The sequence below is a fragment of the Silene latifolia genome, chromosome 8 (genome assembly GCF_048544455.1).
Source record: "Silene latifolia isolate original U9 population chromosome 8, ASM4854445v1, whole genome shotgun sequence".
NCBI classification, from domain to species: domain Eukaryota; kingdom Viridiplantae; phylum Streptophyta; class Magnoliopsida; order Caryophyllales; family Caryophyllaceae; genus Silene; species Silene latifolia.
The window spans coordinates 6217427-6236773 of NC_133533.1; the positions used below are offsets into that span (position 1 = coordinate 6217427).

General features: G+C 38.8%; 3 protein-coding genes and 1 long non-coding RNA gene across 5 annotated transcripts; 2 read left to right on the plus strand and 2 right to left on the minus strand.

The window, feature by feature from the left end:
* Positions 1-4726: 4726 nt before the first annotated feature.
* On the plus strand, positions 4727-5179 carry LOC141594023 (uncharacterized). The gene is made up of 2 exons (XR_012521981.1): positions 4727-4782; positions 4916-5179. It is a non-coding gene; the product is annotated as an uncharacterized LOC141594023 (long non-coding RNA).
* A 4738-nt stretch (positions 5180-9917) lies between these two features.
* LOC141596159 (uncharacterized) lies at positions 9918-11799 on the minus strand. 2 transcript variants are annotated; one of them, XM_074416249.1, is made up of 4 exons: positions 11715-11799; positions 10764-11603; positions 10586-10649; positions 9918-10464 (listed from the first exon to the last, which is right to left on the minus strand). In XM_074416249.1, exons 2-4 carry the CDS (start codon positions 11528-11530, stop codon positions 10279-10281), a joined length of 1017 nt encoding a protein of 338 aa, XP_074272350.1. In that variant the 5' UTR covers positions 11531-11603; positions 11715-11799; the 3' UTR covers positions 9918-10278. The 2 variants fall into 2 exon arrangements, with proteins under 2 accessions (XP_074272350.1, XP_074272349.1); XM_074416248.1 differs by having other exon boundaries at positions 10190-10503.
* A 3199-nt stretch (positions 11800-14998) lies between these two features.
* On the plus strand, positions 14999-16083 carry LOC141596160 (23 kDa jasmonate-induced protein-like). Its single transcript, XM_074416250.1, has 2 exons — positions 14999-15530; positions 15635-16083. Exons 1-2 carry the CDS (start codon positions 15084-15086, stop codon positions 15815-15817), a joined length of 630 nt encoding a protein of 209 aa, XP_074272351.1. The 5' UTR covers positions 14999-15083; the 3' UTR covers positions 15818-16083.
* Positions 16084-16209: 126 nt separating this feature from the next.
* On the minus strand, positions 16210-19271 carry LOC141596161 (DNA oxidative demethylase ALKBH2). The gene is made up of 5 exons (XM_074416252.1): positions 19176-19271; positions 17627-17907; positions 17404-17520; positions 16837-17026; positions 16210-16614 (listed from the first exon to the last, which is right to left on the minus strand). The coding sequence occupies exons 2-5, from the start codon at positions 17882-17884 to the stop codon at positions 16412-16414; spliced, it is 768 nt and encodes a 255-aa protein (XP_074272353.1). The 5' UTR covers positions 17885-17907; positions 19176-19271; the 3' UTR covers positions 16210-16411.
* Between the last annotated feature and the right edge of the window lie 76 nt (positions 19272-19347).

The window sequence follows — 19347 nt, forward strand, 5'->3', positions numbered from 1 at the left end:
GTTATCAAATTATTTATGGATAATAATCAATTTGTAACAATAAACATTCGAGTCAAACTCGGATCTTGAGTTCGAGTAGGGTTTTGAATGCCTTATGAGTTCGGATCATATTGCAATAATTAAACAAAATAACTATACGTTCCCTAAACCGGTGAACCAGTTTGGCATTAAAAATAACTAAATTACCCTTACATCGACTACCTATTTACAAGTTTACCATCCACTCACCCACTCACCAACTACTTATTTAATCCACCTAAACTCATGTGGCCCCAATCAATATTTCCTACTTTACCCCTCACTTTTCCACCTTTTTCTTAAATAACCTATTTTTGCTTATGTTTACATCTGTTGGATCGGAGGGAGTATTTGTTCTACGCATCTACCTTTTTGAAGGTCAACTTTTGAAAATTTTGACAATTAGTAAAGGAAAATATAATATTTCATAGCATGATATTTTCATACTTGACTTTGTTATAAAAAACTCTTTTATAAGAATTTATTTTCATAAAAAAAAAAAAGTATAGAAATGGATAAAATGATGGTCAAAGTATCGTTTAGGAGGCCGGGTTTTAAGAAAAGAGAGGCAACTTCGTTAAGTTTCCCATCCAAAGGGCTTACTTTATCTGTACCTGTAAGGATATCGCGAATGCGTGCTCTGATTAGTTTGATTCGGCCTTAAAATTGATACAAATGGACAGCCTGATTACGATTTGGAATTGAAGTTGACTCGGTCTCATTCAAACGCAACTCCGAGTAAGTGGGCTCGACGAAGACGCGGAAGTTGTCACGACAAGCGTGTATCTAGTCGACGATGCCAAGATGTGGTGGAGGGCTAGGTGCAGGGAAATTGATGCGGGCACGATTTACGGTGATATCGCGGGCCGACTTCAAGAGTATCTTGAAGGATCACTTTTACCCCGAGAACACGGAGTTTGTTGCTCGGAAGAAGTTGAAGGAAATCAAGCACACCAAATCAATCCGGGATTATGTGAGGGAATTCTCTGGATGCTCGAGATTACCGAAATGTCCGAGACGGACAGGACATTCGAATTCATTGACGGGTTGAAGAGGTGGGCACAACAGGAGGTCATGAGGCAGAATCCCAAAACTCTGTCTTCGGCCATATCGGCCGCGGAGCGCCTGCTCGACTTCCACGGGGAGCGAGAGGCACCAAGAGTTGTGGCACCAACGGGGAATACTGGTGTGTCACAGAGTGGGTACAATGGAAAAAGGCCACAAAATAGCGCCATTTCAGTTGGGAACAGTCGGTTCCGCTCGCAAGGAAGTCAAGCCCAATCGGCGAGCACTACGAACTCGCCCTCAAGCTCGTCTTCGAAGGCGGGAAACTCAACTGCTTCCACAACGAAGAAACCGTTCGCGTGTTTTTTGTGCAAGGGTCCTCACAAGATGGTCGATTGTCTGAACAAAGCGGAGTTCAATGCCATGTTCAAGAAGATGCCGAAAGGGGCTCAAGAACGTCTTGATGGGGCATTGGTCGACTATCACCAAGAGTATGACGAAGACTCGAGTGATGGTGAAGACCAACCACGGATGGGCTCACTTAAAAGGATTAGCGCGATGGGGAAGTATGAAGATTCCTGGGCCAAGAAATCCAACGGGCTCATGTACGTGGACTTGATGGTGAATGGGAAGCAAGCACGAGCCTTGATCGACTCGGGCGCCTTCCACAACTTTGTTACGAAAGGGGAAGCTTATCGGTTGGGGCTAGTTCTGCGGGATGCTAACAGCTGCCTGAAGCCGGTCAATGGGAAAGTGAGACGCGTCCAAGGAGTGGCTAAGAAGGTCGCGGTCCAAGTGGGTGAGTGGGCAGGGGAGCTCGACTTTACCACCGCCCCGCTGGATGACTTCAAGTTAGTACTCGGGATGCAGTTCTTTTAGAAAGCATTGGTAGTATTGAAACCGAGTGACGGATCGATGCTACTAATGGGGTCTATCGTAGTGAAGACGGTAGACAACGACGAAGACAAGGGACAACATCGAATTTCGGCTATGAGGGTGATACCGACGCCGAAACAAGGGATGCGACCTTGGAGAATGCCTAAAGGTTCGGTGGAGCCGAGGGCGAACAAGACCCATGCTAACTACGCTGCTAAGTGGCCTGGGGGACGAAAAGAGGGTCTACCACCTCGCCGAGGAGTAGACAATGAGGGCCGAGATGCCCAAAGAAGTAGGCCTCGTACCATCAGGGGGCCGCGTCGATATGCTGAATCGACGTCCTGGTTTGCGGGTCAGTCGACCCAAGAGATAAGGCCTCGTACCATCAGGGGGCCGCGCAGAAATGTTGATTCTGCGTCCTGGAGATCTCACATGTCCTTGAATCCAGGTACCACAATGAAGATAGACAAGGGGAAGGTCCATGAAAGCAAGTGTTTGGAGAGGCCCCGAGAGATGTTTACTCGGACAACGACAAAGTGGAATTTCCTGGAAGACAAGGAGCGAGGAGTGGACTTGGAGAACATGATGTTCGGCAACTTCCATGTCAAGGAGCTTCAGCATATCCTTGAAGGGACGATGACGCCGATCATTGTGTGGTCAGAAGTTCGCCCACAAGCCGGAGTGCAGAGAAAGCCAATCCCAACACAACATGGACAACCAGGGCTCAAGCACGATGTCTCACTGAAGCACCATTCAAGACTATGGCGTTGCCGAGGGCGGCAACAAGATTAGGTGGGGGAGAGTGTGATGATCCGCACACTTCGAACCTTTAGATTTATTTATGCTTATGTAATTTCATTTTCCTTGTATATTTGTAGTAAATACTTTCCTAGTTTAGAATAGTTAGTATAGCTTTTCTTTCCATAAATAGGTATATCGCTATTCTACACTAGTTTTGTAAATTCAATGTTTCCTGCTACCAGGATGTAATAATCAAATTTCCCTCTTTAGGGAGTACTAGTGAATGAAAATATGCTTCCTACCTTGTGCCTTCGTATTGCTTGTTGTTGCTTTGTTGTGAACGACTCTTTGCCTTCACTTTTCTAACAAGCCGTGTTTGTGGGATCGACACTAGGATCCCGACTCACACACCGAGACCGATTACGAATGCCTAGTGTTTGACAAACACTAGTGCTTGACGCTCTCGTTGCAATCCTGTCGAGTGTTGCCGAGACCCGAGTATCGTGCTAGGGAGCGATATTTCACTAGTACGAAGATCCTTGTCGCTTGCATCTTGCCTTGAGCCGGGCAAGGGTGCGCGCCACGATCCGGGAAAAGTACCGGACTGTGACACTAAGTAACCCTTGTCAAAAAAAAAAGTTAAAGGTAAGATATAAGATAAATTTGAAAATATTTATTTGTTAATTACTTTAATTAAAGCAAAAATTCTACCGTCCTCCCGGAGGACGGTACTCCTCACACACAAACACAATCCACCCAATTGGAATATTATAATGGCTTGTGTGTGAGGAGTACCGTCCTCCGGGAGGACAATAGAATTACTCTAATTAAAGTATCACAAATTCTCATTTTTTACGAGCATATTCGTCGCAAGCTTGCAACGGGTCAAGTACTACCCATGTGGAGTAGGTAAGACAAAAGCAGAGTGCCTAGGGAATAGTAATCTGTTTTGTCTTATCTAACCACATGAGTATTATTTGACCCGTCGTAAGCTTGTGACGGATATACCTGTCACAAGAGAGACTTGCTGTTAAATTATAGGTAGTGGATAAGAATCCTTGGAGTTAACGGGGTTAAGCCATTGCACTTGGGTCTCATGTGTTTGTCATTTTACGCAAATTCTTGTTTAAGACGATCATTTCGTTTGAAACAAATAAATTAGAGTTTCGTGACCATATAATAAATAATCTATTTGATGCTAAAGTTTATAATAACTTGTTTTTCAAAGGTAATCACATTTGACTTTAGATAGTCTCATGAGTCATGACCAATAGCATCTTTGAAGGGAGACCAAGTAGCTCGTCATCTTATTCACATAACATAGATTAACGAGTAGCTAAGCATGGTATCCGGCATTCTCACGTGCATTTTGCAATAAGATTCCTGATTTCCCGTTTACGATGGATTGAAATGCACAAACAAATTGGTTGTTAGTGAAGCCTATAGATATTAATCGATCATCAAAAGGCGAGGAAACATAAACAAAGGAAAGGAAATATTTGCTTTTCACTCTCCATTTCGCTTTTATCTTATTAATACTATCGAATACACATACACCCGTCTAAAGTTTAAGATGAATACACCCGTTTTAAACAAGATTTTATCATTATTGTATCATTTCTTCGTAAAAGCGAAGACTAGAATGAGTATGGGACAAATGGACAATCTCTCGTGAATTGGAAAAAAAAAAAGTTAATTATGCCCTCATGATCTTCCAATTGTCGCCTTGTCGGTTAAGAAACATATTTTACGATGGATTGAAATGCATTTGTAACGATGATCCAACTCAAATTGACCCGATCCCGATTGACGCGTTTGCCAAGTTTTTTTTTTAGGATAAGACGATGGATTGAAATGCGCCAATAACGATGATCCAACTCGATAACACGGGTTATATAGGAGCTAGCATACTATTCGGATATGTAACACAATATATTTTAATTTAGTTTTCAAACAATTTGCATTTCCCAATGAGTTTCCCGTTGTGTTAGTAAAGGCACTATAAATGGCATGCATAGCCAAGTAATGGACTCATACCACAAGCAAATCATACATAGAAATTACAATCTTCTCTAAAAACAATGAAAAACCTAAAGCCCGGCCACCACTGCGTGGTTTCCTGACACTCCTCCACCCAATCAGGTATGACCGTTTTAAATGAGAATTTGTGAACTATATATTTTTAATTTCTGTTTCAAACAATCACTTTAGTTCCTAATACTATTAAGGGAATATTGATTGTACTAATAATGTTGTTGGTATATCAGATATTCAGATAGGTCACGCAAGACGGAGGTGATGTTTCATGCCCGGTGTAATATGCATCGTGCATATTTACTAATTGACCTTTATGCTACCAACAATAGTTTCTAAGTGTGATGTTATGTTTTCGTTTTAAATCAATTTCGTTTATGGTTCAATCCCAGACTTTGAGTTAACCAATGTGAGTGTTCGATATACATCAACCTCATACTCGTAGGCTTATAGTCATATCCTTTGTATATTTTCACTATAATAATTAAAGGTCAAGATTTTCTATATACGTTGTATTCGTTTATATTATTATCTTAGGCTTTATCTACATCGTGCTTTAACATATATACTTCACTTGTATTCTTATAGAGTAAGAAAGAAATATATACAATGAACCGAGGTTAAAAGTGAATGAAAAAAATAACTTAAATAAAGAAAAAAAAGGTAAACGAAGTGTTCACGCAAATGTTTTCATGAAGTTGTATCGGAATCTTTGCTTGGGTTATTAAATTCACAAACTTTGTACTTGTAGATGTTCATGTTTCATGTATTATGTACATATTTATCGAAGGCAAACATTAGTTAGCGACACTGCATAGTTAGTGAAGTTCTTCATACACTCTTTGTACAAGGCTACATCCTCAACAAACCTTCTCACATCGTCCTTGTTCCGAACATTCAATCCTTCAAGCTCCCGAGCAAGCATTTCCATATGTATCGCAATCTTCCTTACCCATTTCGTTGATGTATGATTTAAATAAAAGATATCGAAGGCTTCCATATCCTTTAATGGTACTACTTTGTTGAAGAGTGTTTCGGTGAGTTCTTGTAGTTCGGAATCCTCCATTAGCATCACGGTACTATCGGTTACATACACATTATATACATATTTGTTATCTAATTACAAGGCTAAATATATGGCGGACAAAACAGAGGAGAAAAAAATAAAAAATCTATTTTTCAGGCTATTATCCTTTTTGTTATCGAAACCAGAGCACCAACCCTAATTGAATCAAATGGGTAAGAAAAAGTCTTGCTTCCATCGCCAAATATAAAGTCAACGAATTGAACATTGGATGTAATTTTTCCACCAAAATCGTTGCTGATAGCACGACACACCTGTCAGCCATAAGTTCATAACAATTTATAATTGTTGACATGCTTGTTTGTAAGTTGTAACATTCTATGCAATACAACTAAATTGAGTCTACAAACAGAATATTATAAAGGGAGTATGTTAAGGAGTACGGTTCTTCAGAAGGATCCAGGAATTTTTCCTAGTCAAATGCATAATCTCGTGAGCAAAAAAACTCAAGTAAAATACCGTTTGTAAAACAGACGATCTGTCTATGGCTAACTCGAAATCTTAGACCTTTTCTCTTTATTTTCTTATAATTTCTAGCAATGGATGATGAAGTGGTGGTAAAATAATAATACAGATTACTCGTATTATGTAAACTTATTAGAGGAAACCGATAGAAAATGCAAAGAATCTTGACATTACCAAAACTTTCCGCAAAGTAAGTCTTGCTTGTTCAGTTTGTTTTATCTGTTCAAATGAGCATACTATGTTGCGGGTGAGAATCGAACTCCCAACTTCATGGTTGGGGTAAGAGACCTCTTATAACCACTACTTGAGTTAACCCTGTTCTCATCTTGCTTGTTCCGTGGTTCCTTATGTCTAAATTAAATAGCTCAAAATCTTAAAAAAAAATCAAATTCTTTATGTTCACTAATTAATTTTGTTCTTATAGGATTGTATAACACTAGGTTTTTGTAAATTAAATTCATCCGCGACATTATGACCCATATTAGTGAAACCACGGTTTACGACTACCAAAAAACGGGTTTTACTATGTACTATACCCATATCACATAAATCAACTGATAAAGGGTTGTTCTACCATAATCAAAGGTCTTGGGTTCAAGTCCTAAGAATAACCGAATAATTACCTGAAGTTGTCGCTCGTAGCCAAGACTATCAAATTCACTAAGTCCCATGCGCTCTATTTTCCTGCAAAATATTTGATTGATAGATACTTCAAAAACATAATTCATATTATCAATTCCCGATCATTTAAATTCAATTAATATCACCTTTCAATCAAATATGAAAATCGTTGTCCTGATTTCATAAGCAACATCGAATACGCTTCTGATTTCAACTCTTTCCCAGAATTTAGAAAACAGTCTCCAAAGTCCATCATACACTGTTTATACAAATTTACATCAATAAACAACCTGACCATCTCGTCCGTTTCCCGTGTTGGAAATAGGGGCTACTATTTGCATAGTCTTTTTTTCCATTTTGTCCCACATTGGTGAGGAATAGTGTTTGTGTTGTGTTTATATATGACCACACTCCTTACCATATCACTAGTGGGTCATGGGAGGCTTTGTGGAAATGGCTGAGGTCTTTAATTCCAGCTCGCACACGCGTGCGTGCGTGGGCCGGGCCGGGCCCGGGCCCGGGCCGGCCCGGATTCGGATTCGGATTCGGGATTTGGCAATCGCCTGCGGCGGGCTTTGCCTATCTTTTTGGGCCAGAGCCGTTTGTTTTTGACTGAAGAGTACCAGTTGCTCTATGCACTAACTGTTAAGTGCTGTTGGTAGTGCTGTGAGGCTCCCCTGCACTGATCTTCTCACATTCTTCAGCATTAATCACAACAACAATCACTCTCCCTTCTCTCTAATCTTCTCTTCTTCTCTTATCTTCTCCTCTATAATTCCTGGGTGAAGTAATAGATTCTGTCGTTCCAAGTCTCACAGTTCCGAGTGGGCGAAACTGAGTTGGAGACTGTAGTGTTATCCTTGGGGAACTACCGGCACTAGCTGATCGCCACCACGGTCGTACCGGAATATAGTTTTCAAGGCAGTGGCTCCCTTACCACGGCACTACTAATCGGGTTATTTCTATTCTGGTTTTCTTGCTTTTCATTGTTACTTCTTCGATTACACCAACATCCCGAACATTCAATCCTTGAAGCTCCAAAACAAGCATTTCCATGTGTATCTTAATCTTCGTTACCCATTCCAATGATGTAAATTCTAAATAAAAGATTTTCAAACTTATGTAAACTCCGCACTTAACATAATCCTGAATATCTGCAGCAATCTTCGCCTTGATTGTATCAGCCTCGTGTTTTTCTTCACTAGTCTCAATCGATTCAGAGTACGTTTTCATTATATTTACGAATTTGTCATAAGCAATCTTAATTTCATATTGAAGATCCTTAACAAGGCCGGCCCACGCCTTTGGCAACCACCTCTCAAGTCGTTTCATGATCTTGTTGATGGACCGTTGTAAGCAATCCTGTGCAATCTCGCCGATGTAGACCTTGCGCGGTTGGTTCAATTTTTGGCTAATGATATTTAAATCATTGCATTTATCCAATAAGCTCATGAGTTCGCGGTAAGCGGTCACCTTCTTTCTCTTGTGTTCGGCCCAATTGGGTTTTGAGAAATGAGGATGTTTCAAGATTAAGTTGAGGTTTTTCTCGGCGAGTTCTCGTAGTTCAGAATCCTTCTTTAGCATCACCATATAGCAACTTTTTATTGGGTTTTGTGTTGATGATGACGTGCCCATGTGTCTTGAGAATGACGTGCCCATGTTATGTTATAAGGGGAACTCGACCACTGTCATCAAGCAAGAATGATCAACTAATAATGATGGATGTTCTTCATGAAGATTTGAGTCAATAATGTTGTAGCATTGATGTAAGGGTATAAGGGAATAAAACATACACTTTAGTATTAAGTAGATCTAGTAAAATTAACTCGATCCGAAAAGACTTACGGAGTTCCGAAAATGACTCAAGCTACAATTTCCGAATGTGACCCAGAACCCCGAATTTTCGCGATCCGGCCCGAACATAACCCGAGCTTTGTTGACCCGAAAAGACCCGACAAAATATAACTCAAAATGAAATAAAAAGACTTGAGATGACTAATTTAAAAGTAAAGTTAAATATTATTTGCATTAATAATAAAAAAATTAACTATCAAAACTAAACTAAAAATAGATAAAAATACTAAACGTGCTTTTTTATCTTAATCGTTGACCGGAATCCGGCCCTTTTGACTCGACCTTCGTACCCGAAAAAACACCTGAACCAACCTGACCCGGCCCGAACTAACCCGGCAACATGGCAAACCCAAACTCACCCACCCGAACCCGACCCAATTAACCCGTTTAATAAGTCTAGCCTATTAAACCGACCCAATTAACCCGACCCAATTAACCCGTTTAATATATGCATTAATTGCATTGATTCATATGTAATTTATTCTCTAATTTCTAAATTAATACCAAATTTGAAACAATATTAAATGCTTAATACAACTCAAATGGGTTGTATATAGCACCAAAAAGAAATAATTGATTGATGATTTAACCAAATGGAAAAATAAGTGACAATTCGTCCATTTCAGCTCAAAAAATTTAAATACAAGAGTAAAATATTTGTACCTTAAGGTTGCAGAAATTGCAATTCGGATGTTGTTTGATAAAGGAAGAGCAACAAAAAAACTGCAAATGACAATAGAATGTAAGATTGTTGACTTCTTGAATTTTGATCATTTGGAGAAGCAACCACTATTAATTATACTAGTTCGTGCGTGGACAATGTCATCAGGTTTCCCATTCAACGGAGTGACTATTGTTTAATAAGTTTGATTCGGCCTTAAAATTGTCACAAAATGGACAGTCAGATTATGACCCGAAACTTAAGTTGACCTGGTCTGATTCGAACCCAACTCAATTATTTTGGATACGGAAAATGCCTTGTTTATAATTGACCATTGTTGTAGAGCATATAAATTTGATTTTATCAATATTTTAACGATTTTTCTAAATATGGTACTCCCTCCATTATTTTATGTCATTCTCATTTTTTGAGACATACTGGCGATTAGCCATTTGATCATGTTAGGCTTACAGGATCTACTCCTGATGAATTCCAAAACGAGTACGGTTAGCCGTCAAAGATCAACTTTAAACAGCGAATTCACTCAACAACAGAGTAAATAGAACTGATAATTTTATTGAACAAAATCACAAATCGAAATCTGTACATGCTCTTTCTATATACAACTTCAGAGATCTTCAGTACAATGTAACAACTTGCTAACTGAATCTTTAAGTTTGTTACGACAAGCTGACACAATGCTGACTTGGCGTAACCAACTGAGTTGACTGCGGCTGACTTGTCGTAACTAACTTGACACTGCAAAGCTGCAATGCTCATATAGTCTTCACAGGGCATCACTATTTCGAAACAAAGGGAGCCGTCTAGACTGTTGACGACCAATTAGTCGGGATGTACTATGATCATGGTATATGATCCGTGGGCCCTTAAAATGGACACCCTCGCCCAGTTGGTATGTTCAATAATCACCATCACTGCCACCATATGAGACGACAATGTCATCAAGCAGCTCTTCACTAAAGTATGTTGGCTCTGTCATTTCTGGCAGAGTACTAGTCTTTCTTCCTTCACCAAATATAAAGTCAGCAAATTGAATATTCGATGTAGTTTCTCCGCCAAATTCGTTGATCATACATTGGTATACCTGTAAACCATATCCGTTTTTAATCGTTGGCATGCCTGTCTGTAACAAAGTATGTAATGCAGAAATTTAAGGCAAAGTTCTGGTCAAAACCATCTTATTCAGAATAGAAAAATTGAATTACCTCAAGCTGTTTCGAGTCTTTAAGCCTATCAAATTCACCTTCAAATCCCAACTCATTCTTTTTCCTGCACAATATTTGATACACTTCACAAATTATTCGCACAATCGTTCCAAATTAAAAAAACACAACTGAAACAAGTGATTGTTTTTCGGAAATCATGAAGCTCAATGTATACCACCTTTCAATAATATCTGAAAATGAGACACCTCCTTTCTGAAGCAACATCAAATACTCCTTCGAATTAACCGGGTTTGAACCACTTCTAGTATCGCTTCCAAAGTCCAACATACACTGTTTGTACAAGGATACATCCTCAGCCAACCTTCTGATATCATTCTCCTTCCGAACATCCAAACCTGCAAGCATTTCAAAGTGTATCGCAATCTTCCTAACCCATCTCGCTCGTGAACCACTGTTCCGAACACGTTGCAAACTTATGTTAATACCATACTTAACATAATCCTGAATGTCTTTCCCAATCTCGGTTTTGATTAATTCACTCCCTTCATTTCCTCGATTTTCCTTTACTAATCCGCTTCCTAGACTTCCATAGTACTTTTTCCTTAAGTTCATGAATTTGTCGTACGCAACTTTAAATTCATATTTAAGCTCCTTAACAAGGCCGTCCCATCCAAACCATGTCCGAATTATTTCCAAGGTCATGTCGACGACCTTGTGTATTTCATCCCGGGTGTCTTCCATTACGTGGGCGTTGATGTTTTCGCTCCGTTGTTTGCCAAAGACATTAAAATCATTGCATTTATTCAATAGGCTAATGATTTCGTCGTTAGAGTCATTGCATTCTTTGATGTATCTAGCATATTCGGGTTCCGAATTAATGGCATCCATTTGTGCCTCTTCTCGGTTGAAGAGCATTTTGGCATGGTTTCGTAATTTGGAATCCTCCATTAGCATTGTGACTTCGCCCTCTTCTAAAATAACCATTATTATTCGGTTGGCTGGTTAAGATGGAGGTATTGTGGATATTAAGTCGTAGTTTGGAATAGCGTCCACTATACTGAAAATAACAAAATTGAGTTCACATCGTAACACAAATACAAGCATGAAAAGGTAAACAAATGATTGAGACAGAATTGTAGATTAGCTGATTAAAGGAAGAGCAACTTACAAGCAGAAATGGCGATCGGAGGTATGAATGTTGACCCCTTTAATTTTGATCACTTCTTGGAGAAGGAACTAATATCAATTGCAGTAATTCGAGAGTAAACGACGTCGTTAGGTATCCCGTCTAAAAAAGGTTGACTATATCCTAGGCCTAATAAACTTACCCTTGAATGTGCATCCGACAAGTTTGACTCAAGACCTAAATTTGAACCAAATTGGGCAATCTTGTAGTTTGTATTACCCTTGGAATGCAGCACCTGCTAGAAGGGCTAAGAGAAAAGAGTATCAATTTTTTCATTTCGACGAACAATATCATCCTCCTCTAAAAAAGTGCCGTCTTTCTAGTTCGGCTAGCTACTCTTATATCGCACTTGTATCTTTAGTGCGAGTACCTGGGTTTCTAGTAGCCTAGATGACTCAGGTGCTCCTATGTTTGTATTGTAAGACGTTTTTCTTTAAATCACAGTTTATTGTTGTCAAAAAAAAAAGAAAAAAAAAATTGGGCAATCTATTGGAATAAAAAACGCGAGTTGAACTCATTTAACCTGACCCGAACTTTAACTTCGTTGGATTAGAAATTGGCTCAAGTTGAAGATCATGTGGCCTAAAACAAACTACTTGATTCTATTTGAAATTACACTAAATAACGGATAATAACTAATTTTAAAAAACACGTTTCATAATTTATACTAAAAATAGCTAAATTCCTCAATAACATGATTTAGAAGCGATACCTAGCAAGTCTAATTGACCGCCTTGAGTTATGTAACCACTAACCCCAAATGACTCGACTCAAACTGACCGGACCGTATGTAACCCATATCCGTAGTGAGCAAATAACCACACAACCTAAATTATATGACAACCCTCAACATGATCAAATCCTAAGTTATCCTCTCATACTCATCTTTATTAAAGTAACAACCACAGTTCAAGTGTCAATTTGTTATTGAAAGTACATTATTGTCAATTTGTTTTTAAAAGTACATTATTTTATTTTATTTTATTTTTAAGTAAGTACCCCACACTGTCACCCACATTGTCTACCATCTTTTTATAGAGTAAGAAAGAAATATATACAAGAAGAAACTAAATGAACCGAGGTTAAAAGTGAATGGAAAAAAATAACTTGAATAAAGAAAAAAAGGTAAACGAAGCGTTCGCCGATGTTTTTATGAAGTTGTAATCTTTGCTTCGGTTATTAAATTCACAAACTTTTTTTTTTTTTTTTTTTTTTTTTGACAGCAAAATTCACAAACTTTGTACTTGTAGATGTTCACGTTTCATGAATTATGTACATATTTATCGAAGGCAAACATTAGTAATATTGGGTGGCACATAAATGACATGTAAGATTAGAACTTTCATTGATTAACTGTAGTGGACGGGAGAGTATCATGTTCCATAAATTCAGATTTACAAAATACAAGTTCTCACTTAAAACCAATATAACTTGCAACAGCAGTGTAAACTTATTTAAATCGACGCTTTTTTTTTACACAAATTCTCATTGAAGACGGGACGGGCACTATCCGCCACAAGCTGAAGACGGATAGTGTCCCTCTCACAATATGCAAGTAACACTATCTATAGGGTGCTTCACTTCCCTCCCACTTGCCTTCCCACTTGCCTTATTGTGAGAGGGACACTATCCGTCATCAGCTTGTGACGGACACTCAAATAAATTTCGCTAATCACATTAATATACTCTCTCCATTCAAATAAATTTCACACTTTTTGCTTAAAAAAAATACGCTTTTTGCTTTTTTTTATACAGTTAGTCTTGCTGAAAACGGGGCGGAGCAAATGACGGGTAATGTCACTCACAAAACGGATAGGGGGACAAGGTGGGGGCACCCCCATGTGCTTCCCTCTCTCCTCTATTTGGGTCATTTGTGAGAGGAAATAGTATCAGTCACTCCAAAGTGACGGATACGTGTCGTCTTCAATGGGATTTTGTGTTTTTTATATTGTACTAGTCTTTTTCTACAGTGCAAAAGTACTTTACTTTATCCCCACATTTACGGTCCGTCTTGCTTAAGACCGCCTTATTTCAGACCGTAATAAGACCTCTTACAAGTGAGAAGCACATGGGTGGTGGGACACCCCCATTTGTTTTCCCACTCACACCCTAAATGGGTTTTTTATGAGAGGAAATGGTATCCGTCTGATCATTTCAGACGGATATGACGGTTTGAAATAAGAATTTGTGCCACATTTATATAACTTGAGAACCACCAACACAATTTGGTTCATCTTCCAAGACCACAAATAATTGCAACAACTTGTCCATTAATTTAGCTCATGAGGAGATGGTTGATTAGTGACCAATTGTCTAAAATTGGTTAAAAAAATACGACTTTTTTTTAAATTTGGTAAAGTCAATGACTTGGCCGATGAAAGGATTTGATGACCTTTTTTATTTGCTTGGTCAATCTTGACCATTCTAATGTGATAGTGATACACATAATAGGTTAAATTGACCGGACCTGAATAACCCGATTCGTACCCAATCACATCCAAATTGTAGGTCTGATTCTGAATATGATCGTAACCTATTCAAACAACACTTTTCTTTTGGGAGTGATGATGAAAATCACCTCTCCGTCGTAAGTTACAACAATTATAAGTAAGAAGACTTAATATTTACAAAAATACACCATATTTAACTCGACATATTATATTCACTTAAACATAATACAGTTGGTCTTGCTTCAGGCGAGTCATTTTGGTCTCATTTTGGTCTAAAGCAATAAGACAGGATTTGATGACCTTTTTTATTTGCTTGGTCAATCTTGACCATTCTAATGTGATAGTGATACACATAATAGGTTAAATTGACCGGACTTGAATAACCCAATTCGTACGCAATCACATCTGAATTGAAGGTCCGAATATGATCGTAACCTATTCAAACAACACTTAGTAAGACTTAATATTTACGAAAATACACCATATTTAACTAAACATGTTATTATATTCACTTAAACACAATATAACTGGTCTTGCTTCAAACGAGTCATTTTGGTCTGAAACAATAAGACAGGATTTTATAACCATTTTACAGCCAAATATGACCAATATTGAAAAATAAGTTACCATAAACTATAACTGCCTGTAACACTGGTTGTTGTCCCAGTGTGGTTACATTTACCATAAAATAGCCAAATCCCCGTCTGAAACTTCAGACGAAAAATGGTCGTCTGAAACAAGAATTTGCAAACACAATAAAATACAAAAGAACTAGGTGATATTGAAGTAGTCTCCTACAAAGGACATGTACTAAAGTTTGTCCCTACATTTCTATAACTTGAGAACTACAAACACAATTTGGTTCATCTCCAAGACCACCAATAATTGCAACAAAACTAAAATGGCTAATCCTTTTGGTGAGTTGGTCAACGACGATAAGCTAGATCAAATGTCAAGATACGTTGACCAACCCAAGACACAGGAAGATAGAGCAAGAGAGGCTATGTATCTAATCAACGACAAAGCCAAGAATTCGGACGCCGCAAACTATGTGCAATCCGTCAAGGACCATTATGGTAATGGGGTCTCCGCACTGTGTGTTATATACAATGGCACCGGTGACACAATCCATTACGTAGCGGACCATGATTGGTACGGGTACATTGGAAGGACTCTGTACCCGGTTGAGATCGGGAATGGGCAATGGGCAGGTTTTTTACATGTTCACCGGACTAGTGAACCGTCTGGTAGCGAAGCTGCTGTTGTGTACCGCGGTAAGAACAGGAATGGGGATGACCGCGATTTTTTGATTGCTTGGAATGTTCCTTGGGGTTGGAGCTCCAATTCGGTACTTATTCTGTCTACTATTAAACTTTTTACTTTTTACTTTTTAACATTTTAACCAAGGACAGGCGTTCAAAATCTCTCTGATACTTCCTCGTTATTGTACAGGTATATTGTGCAGTGGGAGAAGTGAATGGTTTCCAAAGTCGTTGGGATGATATCTATAACAAACTTAACAACGGCAAGAAGAGACATACCAGCGATGCAGAGGAATGCCGTTTAGTGGTTGATATTGCTAGTGGCACCTCTCCTGTTTTCCGTGCCGTGCTCGAGACCCCTTACAGTTCATGACCAGGCTCTTGTGCCGCTGTACACAAACAACAGAGATGATGTACCTTCTATATTACAGTAGATGAGATGCAAATACATTAAAAAGAGTCAGTTTTGTACTTACAGGTCTTATCTGAGAGTTTGTGAATGTAATAATGTCGCTTCCCTGCAAATATTTCGACTTTCCACGTAATTCTGCAACTCACACTGCAAATGTATTGTTTACTGGCTTCCCAAAATCAAAAATGAGTTGAAGAGTCGCTCAAACGTCTCTTCTTCTAATTCCCTTATTCCTCTTGTATTTTGCAGTAGTTATTTCAGGCATGAGCTACAATGGGCGTAGAAAACGGATTTCCACTTGAATTAAGGTACTCGTAGAGTCGTTTGTCCTTGATTCAAAGAAATACCGAGTAAAAGAGTTTCAACCACCATTTCTCAATGTTGATAATCTTACTATGAATAGTCACATAAATAGTCAGTTTGCAGAAAACTTAGAAGTCCAGAAATTCATCATCTCCGGCACGTATACATCTTACAAAAGAGTTTCTTACCATAATCTAGCAGATGTACATAGCAAAATTCAGAAGGAAAGTAAAAGGCGAATACACACCAAAGTTAGAGGACGAGCCTAAAGGTAAGATTTATCCTGACAGCATCCACTTTAGCACGCTTAGGTACCGAATGAATCCAATCCCTCTGGGTGTTGCCTCTCATCACCAGCATTGATCCATGCTTTAATATGAAAGAATGCTGCTCACATTTGTTGCTGTTCTTCGACCGTTTCTTAGCAGGCTCCTCCTCTGATGTCTTTTTCAACCCTAGAGAGAAAGGCACACACAAACGGTCTGATTACATATTGATATGGCCTAACGTTGAAAAGAGATAATCCTTATTTCCTAGTACAGTATTCATGATCTTCGTAATCTCTACCATATACAAAACACACAAAAATCTATACTAGACGGTTTTATAAATGAAACCAACCCATTACCCCAATTATAGAATACAAGAGACTAACTTATACGAGTATAAATATATACCTGGAGAGAGTTTAGGAGTTTTTTGCTTGAGAAAAAATTCGCGGTCGCACCCAAAAGAAAGAGAAGCAATCTCAGGAGTAGGACCGTAAAGGCTTTCATCATCAGAATGCCAGCCAACATAATCATCGCCACCCTTGTACCGATTCAAGAGCAAGCTGTTGAAATGGCTTCCTGGGAGAGCTTTCTGAACCTTCAATCCATTGAGGAACTTAAACATTAGCCTACCTAACTCTGAGAAGGTTTCCTCTTAACACGATTGGCAATGGGATGAACTAACTTATGAAATTATTCACAAATAGTCCACATTGATCAATCCGAGACAGTTGCATGTGACAAATAGATGGGATACAATCAACCACTTTGACAAGACAAAAACCTACCTGACATCAATAACACAGTGAACTCTATAACTCCGTCTCTCTTTTGCAAAACTCTAACCAAACCTATACTTGGTGGTTTGAGCAGTGCATCCCTTCTCATTCGAAAGGTGAGAACGAACACAGATTTCTCAGCTCATAACCATAAATGAAAGGGTATCAAACAAAAAAAGAGGAGATAGAAAATTACAATGTGGAGAAGATCAAGAAGGGGAGGGAAGTCGTCCCAAGAGTGAGGATGGGGCTGATATCCACTATACACCAGCTTGGGCAGCCCTTCACGCGCTACATAGCATGTGTCTCGAGGCTGCAATTTGAACACAAAATAAGCGATAACTACAAAGTAAATAAAATGAATACCACAAACACATTGATGATTGTGGATATAAGAAAAACCAGAGAGGGAGAGAGACCTGAACACAGGAGCGTCCGAAGACACGTAAGGTGGGACGGGTCCATGGAATATGCTTGTTGAGATAATTAAAAAATTCCCATGCTTCTGCGTATCCTACTAGCCTCGGAATGTACACCACCTGGCTTCCCTTCCCTAGCTCGATTACCTTTTCTTTTAGCGGTAACATTTGTTCATCACTGGATTCCCTGCCTTCTTTCCCTTTTCCTTCCTTGATTTCATTTGCTGACGCTGCTGCTTTACCCGTCTCTTCCGACATCCCTCGTCTCAGATTCAATTGTACTGTTTGCCTCTCATAAAAGGTACAATAGTCATACCAAGTAACCACCACTCTGAGAATTAATCAGCATTATCACATGGGTATATCCGTATATATATGATGTCATATGGTAGTAGACCTACAAAAGTGACCCAATCCGAATTCACCCTATTCAAATTTCAAATCCAAAAAGTGCAATTCAATCCGAACTGTGACTCGATAACAGTACATCAAAAAATGATCGCAGCAGAGGAAACCCGAACCTACTTAATTTGAATTACCTTTTACCTAAACGATGGTTTAGCAGAGTAATTAACCTCTGAGCTGAATTGCATAACTTATTCATACGAGTATGAAATATAAGGTCGTCTCACAAGTAATACCTAGAAGGCACGACTAACACCAACGAGGCCTGGCACAAGCTGGCTTGATCCTTGGTACTGCCTTATACATACAGCCGGGAGTAATATTCACCAAAATGAAAAATGATAATTCTGAACAAACTATATAATACTCCCTACGTGCATTCATTTATTTACCTTTTTTTATTCTTTAATCAAAGGTAAGCAAATGATTGTGATGGAGCGAGTAACTTGTTTCAGTGAATATCCCCTCATGAAATTACCGAGTACCACTGTACCAGTACTCGTAATAAACCATACTTACAGGAGCACGATATAACAACTACTGGTTTACTCCCTCCGTCCCAGTCATTTGTTTACCTATTCCAATTTGGGGTGTCTCACTCAATTCTTTACCTTTCTATTTTAAGAATGCCTTTGATGGGCGGTTTGATCCTCCTCACTCAATTTGGGCTACTTATCATCATATAATTCAACCCCTCCTCTTTCTTTGGTCTTTGCCAAAACCAAAGGTAAACAAATGCACGGGACGGAGGGAGTACATATCCACACATGCATACATTTTCTCTCAATATCTGTATGCTCCCTCCGTCCCAATCATTCGTTTACCTTTTTTATTCGTTGTGAGGGTTATATTAATCAAAGTTATAACTTTTGCTAGAAATTTTCAGCGGAGTTTCAATTAAATTTCTCTAATTCTATAGTCACAAATTAAGCACATCAATAATTCTAAAATTATACGGAGTACCAGGTTTATAGTAATAGAATTGCAGAAAACCCTAGAAATTAAAATTAAATCAACAATTGGAACAAGTTTATGCAGCAATAACACAATCTAGCATGAGAGATTAACATTGTTACTACAAGAAGGAAAATAATAATGAATATTTCGATTTAATTACAAATTTATCGAAGCTTTAGTGGAATACCTTGGTGGATTGTCGTGAAGGAGCTCCAATGGCGATTATGAATTTGCAGGAGTCTAAGAGAGGGAAGGAGTACGAGAGTTGGGTTAACCAAATCATTACGACGTAGCGGTTTGTTGAACCGAACTAGACCTGGCAAAACGGTTCAACGGGTCGGGTTTGGGTTCGGGTTCGG